The 27,592-nt window shown below is 37.6% G+C and overlaps 2 protein-coding genes across 2 annotated transcripts; one reads left to right on the top strand and one right to left on the bottom strand.

The window, feature by feature from the left end:
• Positions 1 to 7,774: 7,774 nt before the first annotated feature.
• Positions 7,775 to 9,711, top strand: LOC116112295 (polyphenol oxidase, chloroplastic-like). Its single transcript, XM_031398452.1, has one exon. It carries the CDS (start codon positions 7,780 to 7,782, stop codon positions 9,547 to 9,549), a length of 1,770 nt encoding a protein of 589 aa, XP_031254312.1. The 5' UTR covers positions 7,775 to 7,779; the 3' UTR covers positions 9,550 to 9,711.
• A 5,919-nt stretch (positions 9,712 to 15,630) lies between these two features.
• Positions 15,631 to 16,708, bottom strand: LOC116112257. The gene is made up of 2 exons (XM_031398417.1): positions 16,117 to 16,708; positions 15,631 to 15,785 (listed from the first exon to the last, which is right to left on the bottom strand). Exons 1-2 carry the CDS (start codon positions 16,706 to 16,708, stop codon positions 15,631 to 15,633), a joined length of 747 nt encoding a protein of 248 aa, XP_031254277.1.
• Between the last annotated feature and the right edge of the window lie 10,884 nt (positions 16,709 to 27,592).

Raw genomic sequence — 27,592 nt, 5'->3', positions numbered from 1 at the left:
TGCCTATTTTCATGATTGTTTCATTTAATTACTAGGAGGCCTACTAGTTTATTATTTGTTGCAATCTATTGCTAAATTAGATATCAAATCCGTAATTATTTGATCTCTCTAATTTGTGAGTAAATAAGAGTTAAGAATTTGCTGCGTCAAGAATTATTAATTCTTAAGAAGAACACTTGACTGAATTAAATACAATTGCTTGTGTTTGTGTTGTTCAGCTTCATCGATCTCTTTAGTTCTTAAGGCTGCCACAGATTAAACCTTTAGCGCTTGTCTAGGGTTGTTTAGTAGTAAGATTAATTAGATCGCTTGTTTCCTAATTAACTACAACTAAGGAGAGATAGGAAAATAGTTCCAACGGTGAATACTCAAAGCAGCAATTGATATATGCTTGCATCGATGATTAGTTGAAAGATTCTGGTGGTGGATGTTGACTTAGACCAAGGTTTGTTATTTTGATTGATGTTGGTAATTTAACTTGAATTGTTTTCCTGAAAGTGTTTCCGTTTTACTCAACACCGCCCCCCCCCCCCCCCCCCCCAGCCTTGCTCACATAAAATTAAATTCGGCTAGACACTCTCCGTGGAATGATCCTGACTCACACTACTACAAAAATTAAAACCTAAAAACACATGTAGTAGGGTGAGTCAGGATCATTCCCAAGAGAGTGTCTAGCCGATTTAATGTTACGTAACAAGGCTGGGGGGGGGGGGGGTGGGGGTTTGAGTAAAACGGAAACACTTTCAGGAAAAACAATTCAAGTTAAATTACCGAAATCAATCAAAATAACAAACCTTGGTCTAAGTCAACATCTACCATCAGAATCTTACAACTGATCATCAATGCAAGTATAAATCAATTGTTACTTTGAGTATTCACCGTTGGAACTATTTTCCTATCTCTCCTTCGTTGTAATTAATTAGGAAACAAGCGATCTAATTAATCTTACTACTAAACAACCCTAGACAAGCGCTAAAGTTTTAATCTAATAGCAGCCTTAAGGGCTAGAGAAATTGATGAAGCTGAACAACACAAACACAAGCGGTTGTATTTAATTTAGTTGAATGTTCTTCTTAAGATTTAACAATTCCTGACGCAGCAAATTCTTAACTCTTAGTTGCTCACAAATTAGAGGGGTCAAACAATTACGAATTTGATATTTAATTTAGCGATAGATTGCAACAAATAATAAAATAGTAGGCCTCTTAGTAATTAAATGAAACAATCATGAAAATAGGCATAGAAGAACATCCAATACTCAAAACATATATTGAACACTAAAACAAACATATTAGATCTCACAGTTTTATTAATTCCAAGGCCTCCGTATCCTTCGACCAAGTTATTAAAGTTTTAGCCGCTCATGGCCATCATTAAAACTCAAAAGAGAAAATTGTAGAAGAGAGGAAAGAGAGGCGTGTGTGTTCTCTCCCAATCTGATCTCTCTCCCCCTTTTAAGAATATCCAATTCAAGTCTTTGAATTCTACTCAATCCCCTAAAAATATTCTAATATCCTAAAATAACATTTATCCTAATTTGATTAATTGAAAATAAAATAAAATCCTAATGTAAAATAGGAAAGTGTGTGTCCAGCTGTAACTTTCGTGCAACAGGTCTTCAAAACTTCCAATAATAAACTGCCTAATGACTTGCATGATAGGGCAGAATGTTCCAGAACGTCAGCAGTGCAGGTGCGTCAACTTCAAGCCTGATTACAACCTTGATGCAGCAAGTATCTCTCCAAACTCGAAACATGAAATTTATAGATCTCTTTTTATGGTTCCACAGAATTTTGAATCATCTCAATCAGATCTCGGATGAGAGAGTTATGCCCATATTACGAAGCGATGTCAAAACTGTCCGAATTCACCTAACTAGTTCCGTTTTGCATTTAACGCCTCCATTTGCATCCTAAATCAAAATAGCATAATAATGAGTACATTTAGGCAAAAAATAAGTATAAAAAACTAGACATTAAGGGGGGTAAATATGACATTTTGTATTCTCATCAACGTGCAATATAGCAAGTGCACTAGTCGCACAAAATAATAAAGTGATGAGTGAGTATCGTTCCCACGAGGATTGTTTGCTAAGCACTAATTTTCCTATTTGTTCTGAAGTTGGAGAAACCGAAAGTGTTTGGATTTATGGAAGAATATAAAACTAAACTGAAAGCAAAATCTACTATGTAATTCAATAACTAATTAATGAAAGCAAGATTTAAAGCAAGAGTAATATCAAGTAAAGCAAACAATTAGGGTTTTGACTTTATTAGGATGCTATGGATTAATTCTACAAATTATGCTACTTTTACACTCACATGCATGGATTGTAAATCGAATTCCCTAAGTTGTAAAACATACCTTTTTAGGATATGAATTCCTATTTTTCCCTATTAATCTTCCGCACCCAACAAATTGAAGATTAACAAATCCAAGTTCATTAAGCTAATGGAATCCTAGATTGATTTCATTGTTTCTTAAATATATCTCTAGCATTCAAAACAACAATGGTGATTTCCTAAGGAGCTCAACATGATTCATTTCTCAATCTCATCATGTTCAACAAGTAAAATCAATAAAAATCAGAATAATCACACAATCTATGCAACAGAATATAAAAGCAACAATAATCAATTGATTAATCCATAGAAATCCGAATTACATCAAAACCCTAACCCAAAATGGGTTAGTTCATAACTAAATTAACACAAATAGCAAGAAAAACAGTAAACACAACAGTCAACATATTGAAACAAAGAGAAAAGAGTAAAGATCTGCCCTAGTTGAAGAATTCACAAGATTAAAGCTCAAATCTTCTCTCCTTCTCTCCCAAAATGTCAAAACTACTATAAAAGAAAGATGAACTTAGACGAAACCAGACGAACCCCCCTCAAAATGGCAAGGTTTCTCTTATATAGTCCGCCCAAAACTTAAAACCTTTCTTAAAATGAAACTGTGCGCTTTGGAGAAAACAAAATTTTGCAGACTTTGCCGCGATGAAGAAAGAATTTCGCCGCGGCGATGAGCTAAAGTGGAATCTCGTGCCTAGCTTCTTTCGCCGTGGCGAAGAATAAACTTCACCGTGGTGAACCTTCTTGAAAAAATTTGAATTTACAAAATTGCCCTCCGCTTGCTTCCTTGCTTGAATCTTCGATCTTCGATGCTTTCCCATGGGAACAAGCTTCATAGTGCTTCAACTCTGCTTCAGAACTTTCCCAAATTCTGAGATTCACTTGCTTCTGGGTCCAGAAACTCCAATCCGCTCATTATTCGCTCAAAATACACGTTTTGGCCTGAAATAGAAAATATGTGAAATTAAGTAGCAATTCAGGCTTAAACGAACTAAGAAGTATCCAAAATCCAGTTAAAAAGTCTAAATAAAACAATATAATCCTCAGATTATCAGTCCCACTCAACACGACAGGCCTAACGGTACCACAAGAGTACTCGCCCACTTGTTCGCTTGGCTACCTCCGTTCCCAAGATGAACATCCTGTAGTTCCATGCTCAGCTCTATCGAAAGGCAGAGTCACACTTTCACTTGTGATGACTAATCGAATGAATGCCACAAACTCTATATGACGATGCGTCGATTTCCATTCGGCTTGGCCTATTGGACATAATTTTGCAATCCACAAACGAAGTTGGTTTGGCCTAACTTAGATTCACCTCGCAAAAACTCCCAAATAGCCGTTCAGCTCTACCAATCTTTGTTAAGCAAAGATCCCCTTGACGTTATTCAACTCAGCTGTCATGAATAAAAGGAGACCTTCTCCTAAGGGGCCATAATTTGTTTTTTTCACAATCCATCGAAACTTGTAACGGCCCCACACAGGTGGCCGGCCATGATCACACAGCATGGCAGGATATCTCTCCCCCCCTTAAGGAGATTTCTTTCGCCTCCCTCACCACTCGAACCCAATACCAAGGGGCTATAGTTGGCTTGATGGTACTCACCATGCTTCCCAATTGACTATAGCCCCTTGGTCTTGGGTTCGAGTGGTGAGGGAGGCGAAAGAAATCTCTTTAAGGGGGGGAGAGATATCCTGCCATGCTGTGTGATCATGGCCGGCCACCTGTGTGGGGCCGTTACATAAAAAGGCGCCTTAACTTGGAGAGTAGGAGACAAAACTCCTGTGTGGGGCCGCGGGCGTGACAAAACTACTCTCCAAAGCTAAGTACCCCTTAACTTAGAAAGTAGGAGACAAACTGTATGGGCCAAAAATCATGTTAAGTCTGACGAGGTCCAACAAGGTAAATATACCATAGCCCATTGCCTTGACCCAATCCCGATTGGGCACGCGCTTGAATCCACCTTATAAAATGCCCACTCTACGAACTGGGCTATCCTACAAGTAAAGCTAAATTGGGTTCTAACCCATCAGTCCATAATAGGAATCAAAGTCCTATTATGTTTCCACTTCTGTCAAGATCCCAAATCTTACTCAATATGATAAAGGCAAGAGATCATTATTTCTTCATAATTGGAACTCCTCTAATAAGTAGGACTTAGAGTCCTACTAGGACTCCAACCCCTTGGGTTCACTATATAAATAGAGGCAAACCCTCTTAACATTGATTCAGAAATAATCCATAGCACCTAGCTCTCAAAGTTCTTGCTCTCGAGAACCACTGCATTATTTTGGTAATTTTTCTTATCCTTAGCCCTCACTAAATACCCTCAGCCTTGCTAACTTGAGCGTTGGAGTGTCTACAACAAACACCACATCGATGTTTATCTGGCCTTCACGTTCTCTTTTCTTCTTTGTGCAGGTTCATCAAGTTGTTAGTGGCTCTACTATCATAGGATCCATCCCTTTTGAATCGATTGTAGATTTTACTGTCTACACATATCTCACTAAATTACTACTTTATTTACATCTCAACAGCGATAAGGTTACACATAATTTAGTACTAAAATTTTGTGATAACTTTGGGAATGCGTAGTAAAAGTGATACTTCAATGTGATTGAGTTGAAATATGGTATCTGTAGGAAAAAGTAAAAGCCAATCAAACAAAGTTTGAATGAAGCTTTAATTTTATATATTAATGATCAGGCTTGATGATCCACAAATTGCACCAACCGTGAGCTACGCATGTGGAGTTGCTGACTGCATTAAACTTCGTTATCCGACGCCTTGTGCAAATCTGATTGAGTTGAAATATTGGTACTTCGAAAGTAAAACTTGAAGCTTAATGAATTATTTAAAAAAGAAAGACAGAAAGAAAAAACGATTTATAAAGGAGGTTACTGAAACAAAAGATCATTTACCTAAAATTTATAAATTGATTAGAATTTAATTAAATAAAGAAGTTAGAGAACTTTTGGATTGTCTTATATATATTCACAATTTTCTTTTAACTTTTCCCCATTGAAATGCTTTTATTGCAAAATGTTAAAAACACCTTATATTAGAAACTAACTTGTGTATAAAATATACTCGAGATTCTAATTTTATAATGAATCATGCATGCATGTATAGTTTTATTATCACCAACTTGCTTCTCGAATCTTTCGTTATACTAATCGATTGATGTGAAAATTGTTTTCCAATGAATTATATCATATTGTATCATCGATCCATGTGAAAATTGTTTTAGCATTATCTCAATCATGTTATCTGTATCATCCCATTTTAATTAATTAATTACCATAACGAAATCGTATTATATTGGGATTGGACGACATATGAAGATTAGTGAAAGTCCATAAAATTGGCACCATAATTAATTCCCAGAACCAGAAGCCATTCATCTATTAAATAGTTTAAAAATAGTACGTATCACATGTAATATTTCTTAAATAAATTATAGGATGGATAAATTTATATTGAACTTGATATTAATGTCACTGTGAGACAAATCATTGTTCCCTACTTATCCATAAACGGATTGATAAGAGTAGACTACTTTTTCTCACCTAAGGTTTGCCTTAACGACACTTTTCCACCCAAAAAGTTTTAAATTACCACTTTCTCATCAAAAGTTAATATTCTACTACTATCTAAAGTCGATTCCGGTCAATTCCGATAACAAAAATTCTCTCCGTCATTACTATTTGAATCTCTGAACTCCTCTCTACAAAATCTCTCTCACTTAGTCACCTAATTTCTTGTTGACTGTCGTTCACTACAAAGCTAGGGTTTCCTATTCTTAGCTGATTTTTGAATGATTTAAACAGCAAATATTCAATCGGTCACTATCATTTCGATCCATCACTCTATAAAAACCCTCTTACCTTAACTCCTTGTAACTCACCGAAGGTCGACTGAGAAAGAGAAATGTATTTTGGGTATTGATGAAATATAAACTTAGAGTAAGAAAGTGTCATTAAGGCAAACCTTGGTTGGGAAAAGGTTGTTTACTCAGTTTAATTTATTTAATTTTAAACAGTTTGCTTATTCACAAATTGCTTCGCAGAGAAAACTAATAGCAATCTGATGAGACTGTTGATTCTTGGAGAGAATTAAGGGGAAACTGGAGAAAAAAAATTCAGATTAATTTTTCAGGATGCAATCAATAAGATTGAAAAATCCATGTGTGTCTTAAAATCAAATTTTGTACCGCCAAAAAAAAAAAAAAAACAGTTACAGCGTAACCTGGTCATGAATGTTATTATGGTTATCATCTAATGGAAACAGAAAGTTAATGATATATCTGGATTGCAAATCTTTAATTGCACTTGCTTAGTTATTTAGTAATTTAGTAATTAATAATTCCACATTGTATATAATATAATATATTTAGATGAAAGACTGAAGGTTTGTGTAACTCATAGAAACTTATAAAATAATGAGGTCTTAATTCTCGAAGCTGGCGAGTAATCTGAGCAATTGTGTACAAGAACATTATGGATCAACATTCAACAAGTTGGCCATCACATGGTTTATTTATTTACATAATTAAGATATTGTCCACTTGATGCGGGATTTGTCTATAACGATTCTTGTTTATTTTTGTTTACAAAATGCATTACTAAATCATTTATAATATGAGTTATGCTGATAAACACTTTTCATTAATTTTTTCTCACAAACACGATGTATCAACTCGTAATTAGTCCTATCTACTAATAATAGATCCCGTCTAATCAAATACGAATTAATCAATTACAAGTTACCATATTACTTTTATAAGAAAAAATAGTCATAAGTATTTATCAATCTATCTTTACTTTTATAATATATAAGTTTGGTTTTGCAAGCCAATTGTCACATCATATGAAGGATAAAACTTAACAATTTAATGTTTGCTTAAGTACATATGATTGTTTTTAATGTATATATTTTATGAAAAAGAAATTTAATGAGTTAGTTAGGGGCATAACAAATTTTTTGTTCAACTATGAATTTTTTATATTTTCATATCGTAAGTTTTATAATTATTCGTTAACATTTTGTTTTATATATTACAAGTTTTAAGGTATCTATTATTACAATATGTCTAATGACAGAAACTTTTTAAAAATTTATAAGTTTTATCTAGAATATTCAAGAGACTCATTATTGAAGATTTTAAATTATTTTGTCAAAGCATTTTTAGTAGTTTAAATTTAATCTACCTTAAATAATTAATATCTTATAAATGACACTAACTAAACTTAACATTAACTTTATGTGTTTTATTAATTAGAAGGAAGATATAAAAAAGAAAAAAGAAAAAGAGATAAAATGGTAAGTTATGTAATTTTATAAAAAAATAAATTTTTTCGCTAATTCATTATAAAACAGTGAATACCCTAGCACGTTAATCACAACAGCCATAGTTTCATGGTCATGGCGTCCCCTTTCTCTCTATCATCCACCGTTCCAATCACACTCACTTCCTCTCTCTCTCCTTGTTCTCAAAAGACATCTCAACTCTCTATTGTTCGCAAGCGTAGACCCTATTCCATTAGAAAATCATCCATATCATGCGAAGCCACAAATGGTGAAGGAGACACTTCCTCCAAGGCCAAATTTGATAGAAGGGATCTCCTCGTTAGTCTTGGAGGTCTCTATGGTGTGGCCAATCTCGCTTCTGATCCCTTTGCCCTGGCTGCTCCAATTGAAGCCCCAGATTTATCCAAATGTGGGAAAGCTGACTTACCTGAAGGTGCAAAACCCACAAATTGTTGCCCACCAACCGCTGCAACTATCCTAGACTATAAGTTCCCCAAATACAATACTTTCAGAGTTAGGCCTGCCGCACATTTAGCTGATGATGCATACATAGCCAAATACGAAAAGGCTATTAAGCTCATGAAAGCTCTTCCTGACACTGACCCACGTAGCTTCACGCAACAAGCCAGTGTTCATTGCGCTTATTGCGATGGGGCTTACCACCAAGTGGGCTTTCCAGATCTTGAACTTCAAGTTCACAACTCGTGGTTGTTCTTCCCGTTTCATAGATATTATCTTTATTTCTTTGAGAGGATTTTGGGAAAATTGATCGATGATCCAACTTTTGCTTTGCCATTCTGGAACTGGGATTCCGCTAAGGGCATGCCAATTCCTGCCATGTTTGCAAACACTAGTTCACCACTTTACGATACACTACGCGATGCAAAGCACCAGCCACCCAATCTGGTCGATCTTGATTTTAATGGTACCGATGAAAACTTGTCAAATGCAGATCAAATTTCTAGTAATTATAAGGTGATGTACAGACAAATGGTGTCTAATGCTAAGACTCCTCAGCTTTTCATGGGAAGTGCATACCACGCCGGTGACAATTCTGATCCAGGAGCTGGTTCGTTGGAGAACAATGCACATGGATTGGTTCATTTTTGGACTGGTGATCGCTCACAGCCAAATACTGAGAACATGGGGAATTTCTACTCAGCAGGAAAAGACCCTATCTTTTACGCTCATCACTCAAACGTTGACCGATTGTGGACTGTTTGGAAGATATTAGGAGGGAAGCGCAGAGATTTTACAGACTCAGATTGGCTTGACGCCAGTTTCATTTTCTATGATGAGAACGCCAAACCAGTTAAAGTCAAGGTTCGTGATTGTCTTGATACTAAAAAATTGGGATATGTTTATCAAAAGGTTGACAATCCATGGCTAAAAACTAAGCCACAACCTAAAAAAATAATCAAGAAATTGGAAAAGGCTATTGGTGTAGCACATGCAGCTGCGTTGAAGACAAACTTTGTCACCCCAACCCAATTCCCTATAGTTTTGGATAAAACTATAAGCATGGTGGTTCAAAGGCCAAAGAAATCAAGGAGCAAGAAGCAGAAGGAAGATGAAGAGGAAGTATTGGTGATAGACATCATTGAGTTTGAGAAGAATATGGCAGTGAAATTTGATGTGTTTATTAATGATGAAGATGAGGTGCCGACTGGGCCGGACACGACTGAGTTTGCAGGGACCTTTGTGAGTTTACCGCACAAGCATAAGCACCACGAGAAGATGAAAACTCGTTTGAGATTGGGACTTACAGATTTGTTGGAAGATTTGGACGCCGATGATGATGAAACTGTGGTGGTGACTTTGGTGCCAAGATATGGAACGGGTGTTAGCATTGGTAGTATCAAGATTGATTTCGCCTCTGATTAAGATTAATTAGCCGACTTAACTACCTTGCTTTCACTTAAGATTATCGTGTTTGATTTGGAATAATTATGCAAATTGAAGCTGCCTGCAGCTGCTGTGGCTTGCATGCATGTAATGTAATCCATTTTAATTTCGACGGATGCGTTCTTATTTTTCGTTAAGAAATGAGAGAAAATATGTTTCAATAATTTCATCTATTCTGCTATTTAATTTACAGTATAATAACATTATTTTTGTGAGCATTTCTGCTAACTAATATCACGATTAACTTCACAATATTAACTAGATGAAGGTATATATAATAAACAATTGAAGATACTTTTCTAGGATGTTATCTTTCTTACTGCCCGGCTGATCAAAACAATTTTAGAATTAAAAAGCGAATATTTTACAATTCAATTTTTTATTAGATATCTAATAATAAATTTGGTAATTGGAAAAGAAAAGGATAAAATTCAAAATTGTTTTATTTGAGTATTTAAATAAGGAAACAAATTTTACCTAAATTTATAATAAGGTTTGAACATTTTACGTGTAAATTAGAAAGAATAAATTTTCTATGAAATGAAAAGGCTAATTCTAGTAGAGGTAAAGAATAAATATTTCATTTAATGGTATCAAATAATGGTTCAAGAAGAAGTTGAAAGAATTGCTTCATTCGTTAGAGAACATTTATATTTCTTATTGTAAATGCATGTATATATATACATGGTCATTTTGTGATATGATGTGAGTTTTGTTTATTATCCAACAATTAATATATAATATAAATTGTATCTCTATGTTCCCACGTGCCACGCATGGGGAAAAACATATTATTAACGGGATCTTTTGCCAAAGAAATAAGACATAGTTGAGTTCAGCAGCCAGAAAGGACTGTCAAATTCACGATCTCCCAGTCTTGTTTATTAGTTTAAGTATTGGCGATTTTCAACCACTCCCACCTACCATGTCCAGAAAACTGCAAACAATCGCTTTGATTTGTTAAATTCGGTGAATTAATTATATAATGAATGTTTAAAATTTATATTAAAAGCTTTAACAGATAGCATTTAAATAATTTAATTTAGATCTCCTCTTTATTTAACTTCCCTTCCAGACCTAACATTCAATTAGGTAATCGGTTGTTCAATGAGTCATTAGTATGCATGCAAACATGACTAAAAACAAATTATAATAATTATTAATACGAGTCTTAAGTCTTATCTTATGTATTATCCATTATAATTAATAAATAAGAGTCTTAATTTGAGTCTTATCTTTATGGATTATTCATTGGAAGGAGCAAGAACAACTGCATCGACAACTAAGATTAATAGAGTTTAAATTAAAAACTGTAGACGAGCACATGAGGTACCCCTTTCGTTGCAATTTAAGTGTCTATATTCAACTGGCCTTCGCATTATTAATTTACGAGTTATGAAATTGTCAAGACCAAGACCTCGTTAGCATGTCATCATTTATTTATTACTATTATTTAACGCACATTTTATTTTGGTCTTTATTATCCCCATTAATAAATCACATCTAGATCTAATCCATACTAGAAAATCAAAGCATGACTTTCGTCATGTTGTTACTCGAGACTCCGATCTTCGCCATTAGTGATATATTATTCATATGATCTTTAGAATGATCTGAATATTAACGTGTATATATATATATATATATATATATTCTGGGATTAAGACATAATATTTATACCATAGATGTGGAATATTCATATTTGTCAAACTTATGAGTTATGTGTGCACACTGATTATCAATCTTATGATTTGGCTTATTTCTTTTGTTTTGTGTGTGTACAACAGTCTGTATGCACATTGGGTGCTAGACTTGTGCCTTGGCTTATTTCGTTTTAAATGTGTGTGTACAATAGTTTGTGTTTACACACTCGCTTCAAACATTTACAATTCAGCACAAATTGCATGTCTGATAAAGTAGAAAAGATATTTGTTTATCTTTGTCTCTAACTTTTTAGGACCTTTTACATCTGTTATATTATCCTTAAGTGGTCTTAGGGAATAAAGTTGTTTTTCCCGATTTGTTTTGTGGTCCAAACCAAAAGAAGGAATACTTTTCTTATTTGGACAAATATGGGTTAACCCCTTGTTGGCTGACATGGCACTAATGTGTGCCACGGGAGGTGCTGAACCATTATATGATTGCCCCCAGTTTGCTGATGTTGAATGGATGGAGATTATGGCTGACCTTGGAGTATTTATGCACGAGGTTGAGGATAGGGTTTGGAGTGGTGGATTTGCTCTTTACTTATTACATTAAGATGCAGGACAAGGAGAGGGGTCGGTACCTTTTTATGCTGCGACAGAGTCGCAAACATTTAGTAATGAGGCTTAAGACTTATGATAAGAAGTGGAAAGACTCATACTTCTGTGTGAGAGGATAGCTGGTTTTTGGGGAGAACAGAGCCTAAGAGATCCCCTTCTTCTGGCAGGTAACAGGTGAGTGATCTTAGAATTTTTAATTTTAGCTGGTGTACTAAATCTCATTGCTCCTTATTTTGTAGACTTGTCTTACAACCGAGCATTGCCGGGCCTACTTGCTGAGGAGAAGAGTCGTGCCATACTTGCAATTCTAGACGAGGACATGAACTATTGTCGCGTATTGGTGGAGTTGAATATGAGGCAAAGCCATCTGTGGAGACACATTCCGAAAATCATTCAAGGTATCCCATTTCCACCTTGCGAAGGGTATGACCCTTACAGCCTTTGAGGCATATTTCATAAACAAATACTTGAAACACTTAAACTTTCTGGATAATGCCTGATTTTATTGAATAATAAAATAATCCTGGAGTGGACTTTATACGAAACAAATTGGGGGAGTGGACAAGTCCACCCTGTCCCCCATTATAAAAAATTATTAAGTTCTATAGGCGGTAGAGTAGAGCCAAGTGCCATCAGAAGTGATAGGCTTTTAGATATAGGTGGTGTTCTAACTGTTGGTGATGTTCTTTCCCTCTAGTGTTTGCAATTGATAGGCTTATTTCCTAACAACCTTGGTGATCATGTAGGGTCCTTCCCAAGTGGGACCGAGCTTACCGACTCCTATCTCCTTCATGTTTTGAAACACTTGGTGTAAGACCCAATCACCAACTTTGAAGACCTTGGTTTAGACGTTCTTGTTGTAATGTCAAGCCATCTTTTGCTAATAGCGGTGTTGCAGGTGAGGGCTTGGTCTCTTAGCTCATCGGCGGTGTCAAGGTTATGGTAGAGCTGTTGCCTGTTGGTGTCTTCATCTATCCATTGGAGTTGAGCCGAGGGGATCGACACTTTTGCTGAAATCATTGCTTTTGAATCTTAAGCTAGAGAGAAAGGAGTTTCCCCTGTGGAGGACCAAGCCATGGTGCGGTAGGACCATAGCACCCAAGGAGTTCATCTGCCCATGCTCCTTTGGCTTTTTGGAGTATTTTCATCATCGTTTGGAGGATGTTTTTATTGGATGATTTGACTTGCCCGTTTGCTTAGGGGTAGCATGGTGTGGAGAAGCTTAGTGTAATCACCTATATTCTACAGAAGTCTTGGAAGCCAAAGCTAATAAATTGGGAGCCGCTGTCAATGACTGTGTCCTTTGGTAAGCCGAACCGACATATGATATTCTTCCATACGAAGTTCTTTACCTCGCGGTCCTTGACTTGGGCAAAGGCTTTTGCTTCTATCCACTTGGTGAAGTAATCAGTAACTACGAGCATGTACATTCTTTGGCCCCATGCTATCAGGAGGTTGCCTACAATGTCCATCCCTCACTTCATGAATGGCCAAGGGGTGAAGATAGAGTTGAGTCGTTTTGGAAGGAGATGTGATACCTTGGAAAAATGTTGGTAGCTATCGTGATTCTTAAAGTATTTAGCCGAGTCAAAGCATATTGTAGGCCAATAGTAACCAACTGTTAGTGCCTTGCTGGTGAGGCTATGCCCCCTGGCGTGGTTGCCACACTCGCCTTCGTGGAGTTTTGCGAGTACATACTTTGCTTCCTTAGGGGTGATGCACTTGAGATATGGTCTTGAAAAAGATCTCCTGAGTAGGCGGCCCTCATGGATGGTGAATCGAGCCGCCTTGGCTTTCAACCGTCGAACCTCATTCTTGTCTGTTGGTAGTTCATCATTTTCCAAGTAATGAAGGATGGGTTTATCCATGATTCATCTGAATCAATTGGCGAGACCTCGGCTGAGCTAACCTTAATGGCTGGTGCCAATGGGATACATGTTGGTAGCAAAGTTTTCAAAGCCAAGCCGAGGTTTGCTAAGGCATTTGTGTGTGTGTTCTCAATCCTTGGAACTTGAGTAACGGTGATCTCCTCGAAAGATGACTGGATCTCTCTGGCTAAGTTGAGGTACAAGGTCATCTTGGCGTCTCGTGCTTGGTAAGAGCCCTATAGCTAACTCACCACCAGTTGTGAATAGGACTTGACTTCCAACTTCTTAATCCCCATTTCTTTGGCAAGGAAGAGGCCAGCGATTAATGCCTCATACTCGGCCTCGTTGTTTGTTGCTTTGAAACCATACCGTATGGATTGTTGCAAAGTATCCCCTTCTAGGGAGGTGAGGACCAGTCCTAAGCTGTTGCCATTGATGTTGCTTAAACCATCTACTAATAAGGTCTACTTGAATGGTGTGTGGTTTCCCAAACATAGGAGCTCTCTCTTCGCCTGAACAGAAGTGCTGGGTGTGAAATCTACAATGAAGTCAACTAGCACTTGGGACTTGATTGTGGTGCAGGGTTGGTAGAGACTTCAAACTCGCTTAGCTCTACTGCCCATTGAATGAGCCAACCCAAGAGATATGGCTTGTGAAGTATCTTCTGGAAGGGGTAAGAAGTTAGGACCGTGATCGGGTGGCATTAGAAGTACGACCTTAGCTTTCGTGCGACGGTGATTAGGGCGAGCGCCAGTTTTTCCAGTTGGTTGTACCGTGTCTCGGTATTGAGTAGAGACTTACTGGTACAGTAGACCGACAGTTGCTTTCCTTCTTCCTCTTCCTCTTCCTTTCCCTCTCGGATCAGTACAGTGGAGATGGAAAATTTTGACACAGCTAAGTAGGTGAAGAGCTATTCTCTTGTTTTCGGTTTAGAGAGTAGAGGAGGCGATGTTAAGTACTTTTTTAAAGTAGGCCAGTGCTTCTTCACATGTTGGAGTCCATTCGAAATTCTTTGATTTCCTGAGGGCGACGAAGAAGAGGTAACACTTCTCTACCGATTTAGATATGAATCAACTCAATGCGACAACCCTTTCGGTGAGGCGTTGGACATCTTTGATGCAAGTAGGGGATGAAATGCCTAAGACCGCCCTGATTTGATCAGGATTGGCTTCGATGCTACGCTATGTTACCATATAGCTAAGGAACTTATCGGATGAGATGCCGAAGGAGCATTTGGCTAGGTTCAACATCATGTTGTATTTTTACAACACCTCAAAGGCTTGTTTGAGGTGGTTAAGATGTTGCTCGACGATCAGAGACTTCACCAACATATCATCGATATATAGTTCCATAGAGTCTCCCAATATGGTGGCAAACATTTTGTTCACAAGGCGCTACTAGGTGGCATCGACATTCTTTAGGCCGAACATCATCACTTTGTAGTAGCACCCTCTCTCAATGATGAAGGCGGTCTTCTCTTGATCGTCCAAGTGCATCAATATCTAGTTATAGCTTGAGAAGGCATCCATGAAGCTCAATAGTTCATGACCGATGATGACATCCACTAACATGTCTATGTGTGGGAGAGGAAAGGAATCCTTGGGGTAGGCCTTATTTAGGTAAGTGAAATTGATGCAGACTCTCCACTTCCCATTCTTTTTCTTCATGACCACTATGTTTGCTAACCAGTCGGGTTATTGAACCTCTCGAACCGAGCTGGCCTTGTTTAGGTTAGTGAAATAGATGCAGACTCTTCACTTCCCGTTCTTCTTCTTCACAACCACTACGTTTGCTAACAAGTTGAGGTACTAAACCTCTCTAACCAAGTAAGCCTTGTTTAGGTTGGTGAAATCGATGCAGACTCTCCACTTCCTGATCTTCTTCTTCATGATCACTATGTTTGCTAACAAGTCGGGGTAATGAACCTCTCAAACTGAGTCGTTGCTCAACAACTTGTCTACTTCTTTGTTGATCACCTTGTTTCTTTTAGGAGCAAACTTCCTTCTCTTCTGTTTCACAGAGGGGTGGTCCAAGTCGACATTCAATTGGTGTACAATAGCATTGGGGCTGAGTCCCGTCATATCTTCATGAAACAAGCAAAACAGTCATGGTTCAGCTTATGAAAGTCCACCAGCTTCTCTTATATGTCGGCTCAAAGATATATCACAACTTGAGTTTGCAATCTAGATGATCGGGGTGTATTTGGACCTTGTCCATCTCCTCCATAGTGGGTTGGTCTGGCTCGGCTCCTCCAATCGGGTGGGACTATAATTGCTACATAGTCCCCCTCTTTGTTTTGAGGTCATTCTGATAATAGTCTCTAGAAGCCTTTTGGTCACCCCTGATTTCCTTTATTCCCCATTTGGTAGGGAATCTGATGGTCTGGTAGAAAGTGGAAGGGATGAAAGGCATACCGTGGACGCATGGCCTGCCCATTATGATGTTATATGGAGATGGGGCGTCCACTATTATGAAGGTGGTTTGAAGGTTGATTCCCTCGGCATAGACCAGCAGAGCTATCCCTCCAAAGGTGTACTTTTGCTCTAAACTGAACCTGAGGAGTGTAGGGCGGTAGTTGATGCTGGACTTGTCCGAGCCTATGACTTTGAATGCCTCCAGGAACAAAATGTTGGCTGAGGAGCTGGGATCCACAAGGATTCTTTTGACGATAATGTTGGCTATTTGGAAGGTGATAATGAGAGCATTATGGTGGGGATTATGGAGAGATGTTGCTTCGTCTTCAACGAACTCTATGGTGAGATTTGTTGGTTTTTGCAAGGATTGTTGTGTCAAGTGGTATACTTGATTGGCTATGGATTTTGCATGGCACTTTGCCGCGGAGTAGGTTACACCGCTTACTTCTGATGTGCCTGAGATTACACTGCACATCCTATCAGTGGGTGGTGCTTTTGGTGGAGGTGTTATTTGGTGCTCCTTGTTTGCCACGATGTTCTTACCATTATCTGTTAGGAAGTCTCGAAGGTGACCCCTTTTTAGTAACTCCATAACTTCAAGACGGAAGGCTATGCATTTGGCGGTGACATGTCCGTGATCCCCATGGAACTCACACCACTTGGTTGTGTCTCACTTGGTCCCAACATGCTTCAACTTCGTAGGCCATCTGAAAACCTTTCCTATTTCTTTCATCACTACGACTACCTTTACTGATTCGATGTTCAAGTTGTAGTCAGGCATCTTGTATCTATAGGACTATCGGATGCTCTTTCATTGTGCCGAGTTGAGTGATGCTCTTGAATGTGTCTATTATCTCACATTGGACCTTTCCTTATTTGATATGGCTTGGCTGGTTGCATGTCAAGCCGTCTTTCAACTCGATAGTGATGATGTTCGGTGGCGGTGTTTAGCTTGGCTCTGTGGACCTTGTCTTTTTCCCACCATATTTCTACCCATGCACGGGCCAACACATCTTCCATTGTATTGCAGTTGAACGTGGTGAGTTCTTTGTATAGTTCCCCATCTGTGAGGCATCCCTTTCTGAAGGCATCTACCTTAGTCTTTTGGTTTTATTAAGGAATGGAAACTTTCTTTTGGTTTAAGTGTCCCATGTACTTTTGGAGCGACTCATTGTGAGGTTGACATATTTGATAAAGGTCGCCACACAACTTTTCGAGCTTTTTGTTGCTAGCGAATTACTCCACGAAGGTATTTGTGAGTTGGGTTTAGGACGCGANGCTACGTAACCGGATCGTTTCCTAACACCAACATGCTTCAACTTCGTAATGAAAACCTTTCCTATTCTTTCATCATCGAGACTACCTTTACTGATTCAATGTTCAAGTTGAAGTCAGGCATCTTGCATCTATGGGACTATCAGATGCTCTTTCATTGTGCCGAGTTGAGTGATGTTCTTGAATGTGTCTATTATCTCGCATTGGACCTTTCCTTATTTGATATGGCTTGGCTAGTTGCATGTCAAGCCATCTTTCAACTCGATAGTGATGATGTTTGGTGGCGGTGTTTAGCTTGGCTTTGTGGATCTCGTCTTCTTCCCACCATATTTCTATCCACGCACGGTCCAACACATCTTCCATTGTATTGCAGTTGAATGTGGTGAGTTCTTTGTACAGTTCACCATCTGCGAGGCATCCCTTGCTGAAGGCATCTACCATAGTCTCTTGGTTATAGTAAGGAATGGAAACTTTCTCATGGTTGAAGTGTCCCACGTACTTTTGGAGCAACTCATTGCGAGGTTGATAGATTTGGTAAAGGTCGCCACACAACTTTTCGAGCTTTTTGTTGCTAGCGAATTACTCCACGAAGGTATTTGTGAGTTGGGTTTAGGACGCGACGAAGTTATTAGGGAGACTGGTATACCATTGAAGTGTTGGTCCCACGAGGCTTGAGCCAAAACTCTTGCACATGCATGCTTCACAAAGATCTCGAGGAATGGCGGCGGTGAACATTGTTTGTTTGTAGGAGGCTATGTGGTCATTCGGGTCGATGGTTCCATCGTAAAGCTTCATGTTGGTGAAGGTGAATTTGCGCGGCATTTCTACAAGTGATATGGCCTCTACAAAGGGTGAATTTGTAAGTAATTGACGAATGATGGCAGTAGAAAAACAAAAAAAATTCGCCCTTCGACTACTCTCATTTCGCCAAGATTAGTGTCTGATATATGTATTACATGCTTAAATTGAAATAATAAAAATCCATACAAGGATTCGATTATTCCTGCGATTGGAGGTTTCGTCAATGTCTCTAAATGTGATTCTCTATCAATTCAAGAATGGAATCGAACTCACATTGTCCACATGAAGACAATATGCCAATGACCAAGAATTAATTTTGCTAGAATTAATTCTTGGCTTTAAGGAATCTAAACTTTGGAAGATTGAGTGTAGAGAAAAAGAAGAGAAAAAAAATTCTCTTAAAAACTCTCCTCGGCCAAGAATGGAATTAGTTGAATAAACCTAATTTTGCTTCATTTATATAATGAGGCAAATATCCCTTCCACCCCTCAAGTTTAGCAACAACCCAAACTTTAGGTAGAATTACATATTAACCCAATTTAATTATTTAGTTTAAATATTAATATTAACTCTAATAATTAAATTTATAATTTTGCTAAATTACTCCAATAATAAAATTGGATATAGGCTACAACCTTAGTAAATTTAATTACACAGCAAAATTACCAATATGCCCATTCATGTAAAAGATGAATATACCATTCCAAAAATTCACCATCCTTAAACTGTCTTCTAAGTGTGTGACCCGTAGACTCCTTATCATATCGGTAGTGAGTAGTATCGCGATTGACACCGATTAATCATCTCACTACACATAGACCAAGATTGGCCCCTAAAAAGGCATCATAGCCACTCGATAGATTCAGATTCAGCAAAATAGCAACCTATCAATAATATGGTTATTATGTAATCAAATCCTTTCATCATATGTTATCTTATCGAGGCTGAGGTACAGAAATAGTGTCAACCTTAGATATCCTCGATATCTTTGTATTCGGTTACTAGACCAATGATTGGAATAATAAATTAGATTGAGCAACAACTCAATCCCACGGTGGCCATAGATTTAGTGTCATTGCCATTCATTGAATTGTGCTGTGAGATATCTTCTCCCGTACCTGGGAGTGATGAATGTTTTGTTGATCCACCATAGTTTTGATACACTCCTTGATGTAGCCAATCACTACTATATTGATAACTCTGAATAGAACTACGTTGGGCCAGTGTTAAACTACACCAATAGTGTTAGGAAACGACCCGGTTGCGCAGCGGAAAACAAAAATTTTACAACTACGGATCGTTCCTTAGAACCCAAAATCAGGGCATAGATTTTACAGTTTATGCATAATATGAATCTGTAGAAAAATAAATCCAAAGGTTTAGATTTATACCCACGTTTGGAGGCTCCACCAATGTTGTCTCTGAATGTGTTTGCTACCGATCCAAGTGTAGGATCGAACCAAGAAGTCCACACGAAGACAACCACCAAGAACCAAGGAGGGATTTGCTAGATCCTCCTTGGCCTTAAGAAATCAAGAAGAAGATCAGTATTTGATTTTTCAATCAAACAGTGAGATTGGCGTGAGAGAGTGTATAAGGGGCTGCTGTTTTTTTTTTTAAAATTAAAGAATGAATCACACACTATTCTTTTTATAGGCAAACCAAGTTGCCCTATTCCCACATGGAATGGGCTTGGGCTCCAACCCAAACACCCCATGTTGCCAAACACTCCCAATTTGATATTTTAATTTAATTCATCATTATCTTAATTAAAATCAATTAATATTTAATTAACATTTAACAATAATGATGATTTAATTAAATATGTGCGAACACACATTTAACCGTAATTTCACTTATTTAATTTTTAACAAATTTAAAAAAAGGCTACGACCTCAGCAAATTTAATTGCACTGTGAAATTACCAAAATACCCTTTCGCCTAAAAAGACGAAAACGCCCTTCTTTCTTCTTGGCTCTTAAATTATCTTCTATGTGTGTGACCCATAGGCTCCTCATCATACCGGTAGTGTATAGTATCGCGATTAACACCAATTAATCGTCTCACTAATACACAGACCAAGATTGGCCCCTAGCAAGGCATCATGGCCACCCGATAGATTCGGATTCAGCAAAGTAGCTACCTGTCAACGATATGGTTACCGTACAATACGATCCTTTCATCATACGTTATCTCGACGAGACGAAGGCATAGAAATAGTGTCAACCTTCGGTTACTCTCGATATTATATATTCAGTTTCTGGACCAATGACCCGTATTATAATCTGGATAGAGCAACAACTCAATCCCACTGTGGCCACAGTTTTAGTGTCATTGCCATATACTGAATTGCGCCGTGAGATAACTTCTCCCGTACCCGGGAGTGATGAATCCTTTGTCAATCCACCATAGTCTTGATACACTCCTTGATATAGCCAATCACCACCGTACTGACAGCTCTGAATAGAACTGCGTTAGGCTAGTGTCAAACTGTACCAATCGGTGCACAAGGCGCTCCGGTGATCTCAAGTCTAAGGATCACATGCACCACCATTCGTTAGAGGATTTGTTCCATAGACACTGGGGTTACCATCCATATGGAATCCTCTGGTGGGTCAGTCCAGTGAACTTGCTGCGGTATATCCGCCTACAACAAGCACCCATGTGTTGCACCAGGTTGTCACCAAACAACCTTGACAAGTGAGATCAGTCACTGCCTTTCGACAGGGTCGTTCAACACTATGATAGCCTTACCGTATTATCTGTGCCCTTACTTCAGAATAATACTGGGGCTACGGACGTTTCTAGAATGGCCACCATATGTGCTCATAGGGTTCTCACTATCAAGATTTGAAACACTTGATACCCTCGTCACGGTTCTACCATTCTAAGGACATATATCAATACATATTGCAATAATAATGATTTACGCGATATAGAATAAAATGCCTTTTATTATTGATTAATGAACATTATTACAAAGAGTCAATTCCACAATAATTGATTGGCTCTAGGGCATCTACTCTAACAAATAGTGCACAAGGCGCTCTGGTGATCTCAAGTTTAAGGATCACAAGCACCACCATTTTTTAGAGGATTTATTCCATAGACACTGAGGTTACCTTCGATGTGGAATCCTTTATTAGGTATGTCTAATGAACTTGCCTACAGTAAGCACCTATGTGTTGCACCAGGTTGTCGGCAAACAACCTGGACAAGTGAGATTAGTCACTGTCTTTCAATAGGGTTATTCAACACTATGATAGCTTTACCGTATTATCTATGTCCCTGGTCAGAATAATACCGGGGCTATGGACATTTCTAGAATGGCCACCATATGTGATCATAGGGTTCTCACTATCAAGATTTGAAACACTTGATACTCTCATCACGGTTCTACCCTCCTAAGGACATATATCAATACATACAATTATGATTTACACGATATAATAGAAATTGTCTTTTATTGATTAATAAACATTATTACAAAGAGTTAATTTTACAATAATTTATTGGCTCTAGGGTACCTACTATAACAATCTCCCACTTGCATTATAGCCAATCATTCATATATTTAATCTCGAATGACCTTAAGTGTTTTTCACGCTTCTGTTGCGACAGAGGCTTCGTCAGTGGATCGGCGAGATTGTTATCAGTATGCATTTTACTAATCTACACATCTTTCTCCTAAACCATTTCTCTGATGAGATGAAATCGTCTGAGTGTGTGTTTGGACTTCTAGTGAGATTGTAGTTCCTTTGCTTGAGCTATTGCTCCATTGTTGTCGCAATAGATATCTATTGGATCAACAATCGTGGGGACCACATCAAGTTTGGTGATGAACTTCTTAATCTAGACTACCTCCTTGGCCGCATCAGGTAATGCGATATACTTAGCCTCTAGTGTAGAGTCCACTACAGTGCTTTGCTTGGAGCTCTTTGATAATCCGAGGATTATACTGTCTTATTTAGGCTTTTTAGCTAGATTTTAGATACTTCTTAGCTCGTTTATGCCTGAATTGCTACTTAATTCTATTTATTTTATGTTTCAGGCCAAAACGAACATTTTGAGCGAATAATGAGCGAATTGGAGTTTCTAGACTCAGAAGTAAGCGGATCTCAGAATTGGGGAAAGTCCGAAGTAGAGTGAAGCACTATGAAGCTTGTTTCCATGAGAAAGCATCGAAGATTGAAGATTCAAGGAGAAAGCAAGCAGAGGGCAATTATGTAATCTCAAAACTTTTCAGGAAGGCTCGCCGTGGTGAAAGCAACTGAGCACGAGATTCCAGTTTAGTTCGTCGTCGCGGCGAAATTCCTTCTTCATCGCGGCGAAGTCTGTGAAATTTTTTTTTCTCCAAAACGCACAGTTTTATTTGAGGAAAGTTTTAGGTCTGTTGGGCGAGCTATATAAGAAAAACCTTGCCATTTTGAGACAGGTTGGTCTAGGTTGGTCTGGTTTTCGTCTAGATTAGAGTAGTTTTTACATTTGGGAGAGATTTGACCTTGAATCTTGTGGATTCTTCGACTAGGGGAGATCTCTACTCTTTTCTCTGTTTTTTCAATATGTTGATTTCTGGATTTATTATTTTTCTTGCTGTTTGTGTTAATCTAGTTATGAACTAACCCATTTTGGGTTAGGGTTTTGATGTAATTTAGATTTTTATGGATTAATCAATTGATTATTGTTGCTTTTATATTCTATTGCATAGATTGTGTGATTATTCCGAATTTTATTGATTTTACTTGTTGAACATGATGAGATTGAGAAATGAGTCATGTTGAGCTTCTTGGATAATCACCATTGTTATTTTGAATGCTAGAGATAGATTTGAGAGACAATGAAACCAATCTAAGATTCCATTAGCTTAATGAACTTGGATTTGTTAGTCTTCAATTTGTTGGGTGCGGAAGATTAATAGGGAAAAGTAGGAATTCATAGCCTGATAAGGTATGTTTTACAACTTAGGGAATTCGGTTTACAATCCATGCATGTGAGTGTAACAGTAGCATAATCCACAGAATTAATCCATAGAGTCCGAATGAAGTCAAACCCTAATCGTTTGCTTTAATTGATATTACACTTGTGTTAAACCTTGCTTTCATAATCTAGTTGTTTTTACATTTAGAAAATTTTGCTTTCAGTTTAGTCTTATATTCTCCCATAAATCCAAACAAATTTCGGTTTCTCCAACTTCAAAACTAATAGGAATTTCAGTGCTTAGCAACAATCCTCGTGGGAATGATACTCACTCATCACTTTATTACTTTGTCCGACTAGTGCACTTGCTATATTTGCATGTTGTAGTAAGAACACATCAAGTTTTTGGCGCTGTTGCCGGGATTGATTTTTGTGTTAACATTGAGTTTTTCTTATGTTAGCTAGATTGGAGTTTTATTTTTGTTTTTCTGTGTTTGTTAGTTTAATTTTTGTGGTTCTTTTTTGTTGGTTTGTGATCTCACTTTTTCTCTCTTTCTATGTAGTTTATGCGAAGAGCGAGACGTCAGCCAGTGGTTCCTGTTGATCCAGACTAGAAGACTTAATAGAGAGAGAAGAGAACGAGAGGCTATAGTTGAACCAGAGATCATAGTTGTTGAGATGACAGAAAATAGAACATTAAGGGAATTCTCAATTCCCATAGTTGAAGGCAGTGGGTCGAGCATAACTAGACCAACGGTACAAGCCAACAACTTCGAGATAAAGCCGGCAATCATCCAAATGATTCAGCAGTCTGTACAGTTTAAGGGAGATTTGAAGGAATATCCAAATCTGCACATTGCCAATTTTTTTGGAGATTTGCGATACTTTTGATGAGAATGCAAAATGTCATATTTACCCTCTTAATGTCTAGTCTTTTATACTTATTTGTTGCCTAAATGTACTCACTAATATTCTATTTTGATTTAGGATGCAAATGGAGGTGTTAAATGCAAAACGGAACTAATTTGGTGAATTCAGACAGTTTTGACATTGCTTCGTAATCTGGGCATAATTCTCTCATCCGAGCTCTGATTGAGATGATTCAAAATGTTATGGAACCCTAATAAAGAGATCTAAAACTTTCATGTTTTGAGTTTGGAGATATACTCGCTGCATCAAGGTTGGAATTGGGCTTCAAGTTGACGCACCTGCACTACTGACGTTCTAGAACATTCCGCTTTGTCATGTAATTCAAATAGGCAGATTTTTACAGGAAGTTTCAAAGACCTGTTGCACGCAAATTACAGCTGGAAACACAACTTTCCTATTTTATTTTAGGACTTTATTTTATTTTCAATTAATCAGAATCAGATTAGGATAAATGTTATTTTAGGATATTAGAATATTTTTAAGAGATTTAGTAGGATTAAAAGATTTGAATGGGATATGTTTAAAAGGAGAGAGAGATCAGATTGAGAGAGATCACACACGCCTCTCTTCCTCTCTTCTGTAATTTTCTCTTTTGATTTTCGTGATGGCCATGAGTAGCTAATTTTCATAACTTGGTCGAAGGAAATGGAGACCTCGAAATCAATAAAACTGTGAGATCTAATCTAATTTTTTAGTGTTCAATTTATGTTTTGAGTATTGGATGTTCTTCTATGCATATTGTCATGATTGTTGCGTTTAATTACTAGGAGGCCTACTAGTTTATTATTTGTTGCAATCATGATTGTTGCGTTTAATTACTAGGAGGCCTACTAGTTTATTATTTGTTGCAATCTACTGCTAAGTTAGATATTAAATCCATAATTGTTTGATCCCTTTAACTTGTGAAGTAATTAAGGTTTAAGAGTTTGCTGTGTCAGGAGTTATTAAGTCTTAAGAAGAACAAATGACTGAATTAAATACAACCGCTTGTGTTTGTGTTGTTCAGCTTCATCGATCTCTCTAGGTCTTAAGGCTGCCACTAGATTAAATCTTTAGCGCTTGTCTAGGGTTGTTTAGTAGTAAGATTAATTAGATCGCTTGTTTCCTACTTAACTACAACTAAGGTGTAACACCCCACTTGAGGTACGTAGTTAAGATTTGATGAATGGCTTGAATGTTTGTTGATTTATCCTCATTTGAGTCTGTATGTTGTTAATATTGCTTGGTTTACCCTTGGTTGAAAGGGTGTCTTGGTTTGGTTGAGTGATTGCCTTGAAAATTTGTAAGACTTGGCGAAATATTGAGGTTACAGTCTTCGCCGGGGCGAAGAAGAATCTTCGCCACGGCGATGAGGTGCTACAACCCCGTGTAGCTGCTGTGAGCTTTCGCCGGGGCGAAGAAAATAGTTTCGCCGCAGCGAAGACTCGGCTGAATGTTCCCCCTGAGTTTTAGAGAATTCTTCCTTTTGAGACTCAATGACCATTCTACCCCTTTTTAGCAGGAAAAGTGGGGAGTGAAATGTAAGGAAATTGCATGGAGAATAGTTTGAATGGGGTTGTTTTTGCAAAGAATGAAAGGTCTTAGATGGAATTTCGAAGAAAGAGCAAGGGTATTTTGGGAAAGAGTGGAGAAAATATGAGATATTAAGGGTTTAGCTTTAGAAATCCTTTCATTGATTCTTCTCCACCGCCTCCTTCATCCTTCACTTCTCTCAAATTTTTTCATTCAAATTCCAAGGATCTTTGAAGAGCTTTTGACTAGAAATTTATACAAGTTGATCCTAAGCACTAAAAGGTGAGAATCCTTACTCTAGAGGTAATTTTTATTGTTGAAAGAGTAGGATCCTTATTGAGTTGTGTATTGAAGGTTTAAGAGAAAGTATCAAGCCATCAAGAGTAGAGAGATTAAGTGGATTCTACTTGTATCTAAGGTAAGTAAATCCCCCTAAGTTGTGATTTGCTTGATTGAATGATGTGTAGAGATTTTATAGATGATTCATGCTTGAAATTTTATGTTTGAAATGAGTTGATGAATTCATGAATGAGTTCAATGTTGTTATATGAAAGAATTTCCACCATGAGAAGGGTGGATTGTGTTGTTAAATTTTGGTAGAAGTATGGGTAGAATTAGAAGAATTTGAGGAGAATATTTGAAGTGTGTTTTCCTTGCAGGATGTGTGATGATTTAAAGGAGTTGAACTCCAACTTCGAATGGTTAAGAAAGAAGGATAATTAAAAGATAGAATAGAGTTTAGGTATGCACACACATCATTTGATGAAATGCCTAAAAGAAGCATGAGTAGAAGTAGAGAACCTTACTTTATGCAACATAGCATATTTGCATGTCATGAATGCATATAAGAAAGATTTTAGGCATGAGCCATCCATATGCATATGTTTAATTGAGAAATAAATATGAGAAATGAGAAAGAAACACTCTATGAATAGAGATAAAGAAAAGAACCAATTCTCTTAGAATAAAGAGAAAGAAAGAACTAGCACTAGAGGATAAAATGATTATTAAGTGCTACAGAAAAGAAAAGAAAATAGGTTGTCCGATACGGAACGCATGTAAACCGCTATGAGAGCGGTCTCCGCCATGAGAGAGTGGAATGCATACAAATCGCTATGAGAGAGAGCGGTCTCTGCCATGAGAAAGCGGAATGAGAATGAGAAAAAGAATAGAATAGAAAGAAAAGAAAAGAAAGAAAATGAGATTTTGAATTAGAAAAAAATGACAAGAGTACGAAAAGAATTGATGAGTAATGCACGGGGATTATAGAGTAGGAGATTTTACTTACTGGGCATCTTTGTGCTCACTCCGTTGTTTTCTTTGTTGTACAGGACATAGGTGAGGACCTGGTCGGATGGATGTCGGCAAGCGGGGAGACTTGGCTGCACTGTCCACTGTTTTCGTTTTTGAGAGTCTTTTGTACAAATGATGTTGTACTTTGTAAAGAATGTATTTATTAAGTAAAGAAAAAGTTTTGGGCCCAACTGTTTTGATAAATATGCTGTCTTTTTATTAATATATATTATGAATATGGTAGTAGAAAGAGGTTGTTACATAAGGAGAGATAGGAAAATAGTTCCAACGGTGAATACTCAAAGTAAGAATTGATTTATTTTTGCATCAATGATCGATTGTAAGATTCTGATGGTGGATGTTGACTTAGACCAAGTTTCGTTATTTTGATTGATTTCGGTAATTTAGGTTGAATTTCTTTTCCTGAAATTGATTATGTTTTTACTCAAATCCCCCCCATACTGGTTCACGTAACATAAAAGTCGGCTAGACACTCTCCGTGGGAACGATCCCTACTCACACTACTACGTGTATTTTTAGGGTTTTAATTATGGGTGTCTATGACAGCACACCAACTTTCAAGTCAAACGGAGTGTCAGATGACGCCATCAGATTGAGACTTTTCCCGTTTTCATTGAGGGATAAAGCTAAGGGATGGTTAATGGCACCACCATCAGGAACGATCACAACATGGAATGATTTAGCACAGAAGTTCCTGACCAAATTCTTTCCTCCAGCAAAATCGGCA

The sequence above is a fragment of the Pistacia vera genome, unplaced genomic scaffold, assembly GCF_008641045.1.
Source record: "Pistacia vera cultivar Batoury unplaced genomic scaffold, PisVer_v2 Contig12, whole genome shotgun sequence".
Classification (NCBI taxonomy): domain Eukaryota; kingdom Viridiplantae; phylum Streptophyta; class Magnoliopsida; order Sapindales; family Anacardiaceae; genus Pistacia; species Pistacia vera.
Note: the sequence above shows the minus strand (reverse complement) of the source record. Positions and strands in the feature narration are given on the sequence as shown.

Excerpts from the sequence above, each read along its gene's own strand:
- LOC116112295 (XM_031398452.1), top strand. The coding sequence starts at position 7,780 with ATGGCGTCCCCTTTCTCTCTATCATCCACCGTTCCAATCACACTCACT.
- LOC116112257 (XM_031398417.1), bottom strand. The coding sequence starts at position 16,708 with ATGGAGTTACTAAAAAGGGGTCACCTTCGAGACTTCCTAACAGATAAT. Across the intron at positions 15,786-16,116 it reads GGGCAGGCCATGCGTCCACG|ATATGACGGGACTCAGCCCC; the intron begins GTATGCCTTTCA and ends TGTTTCATGAAG.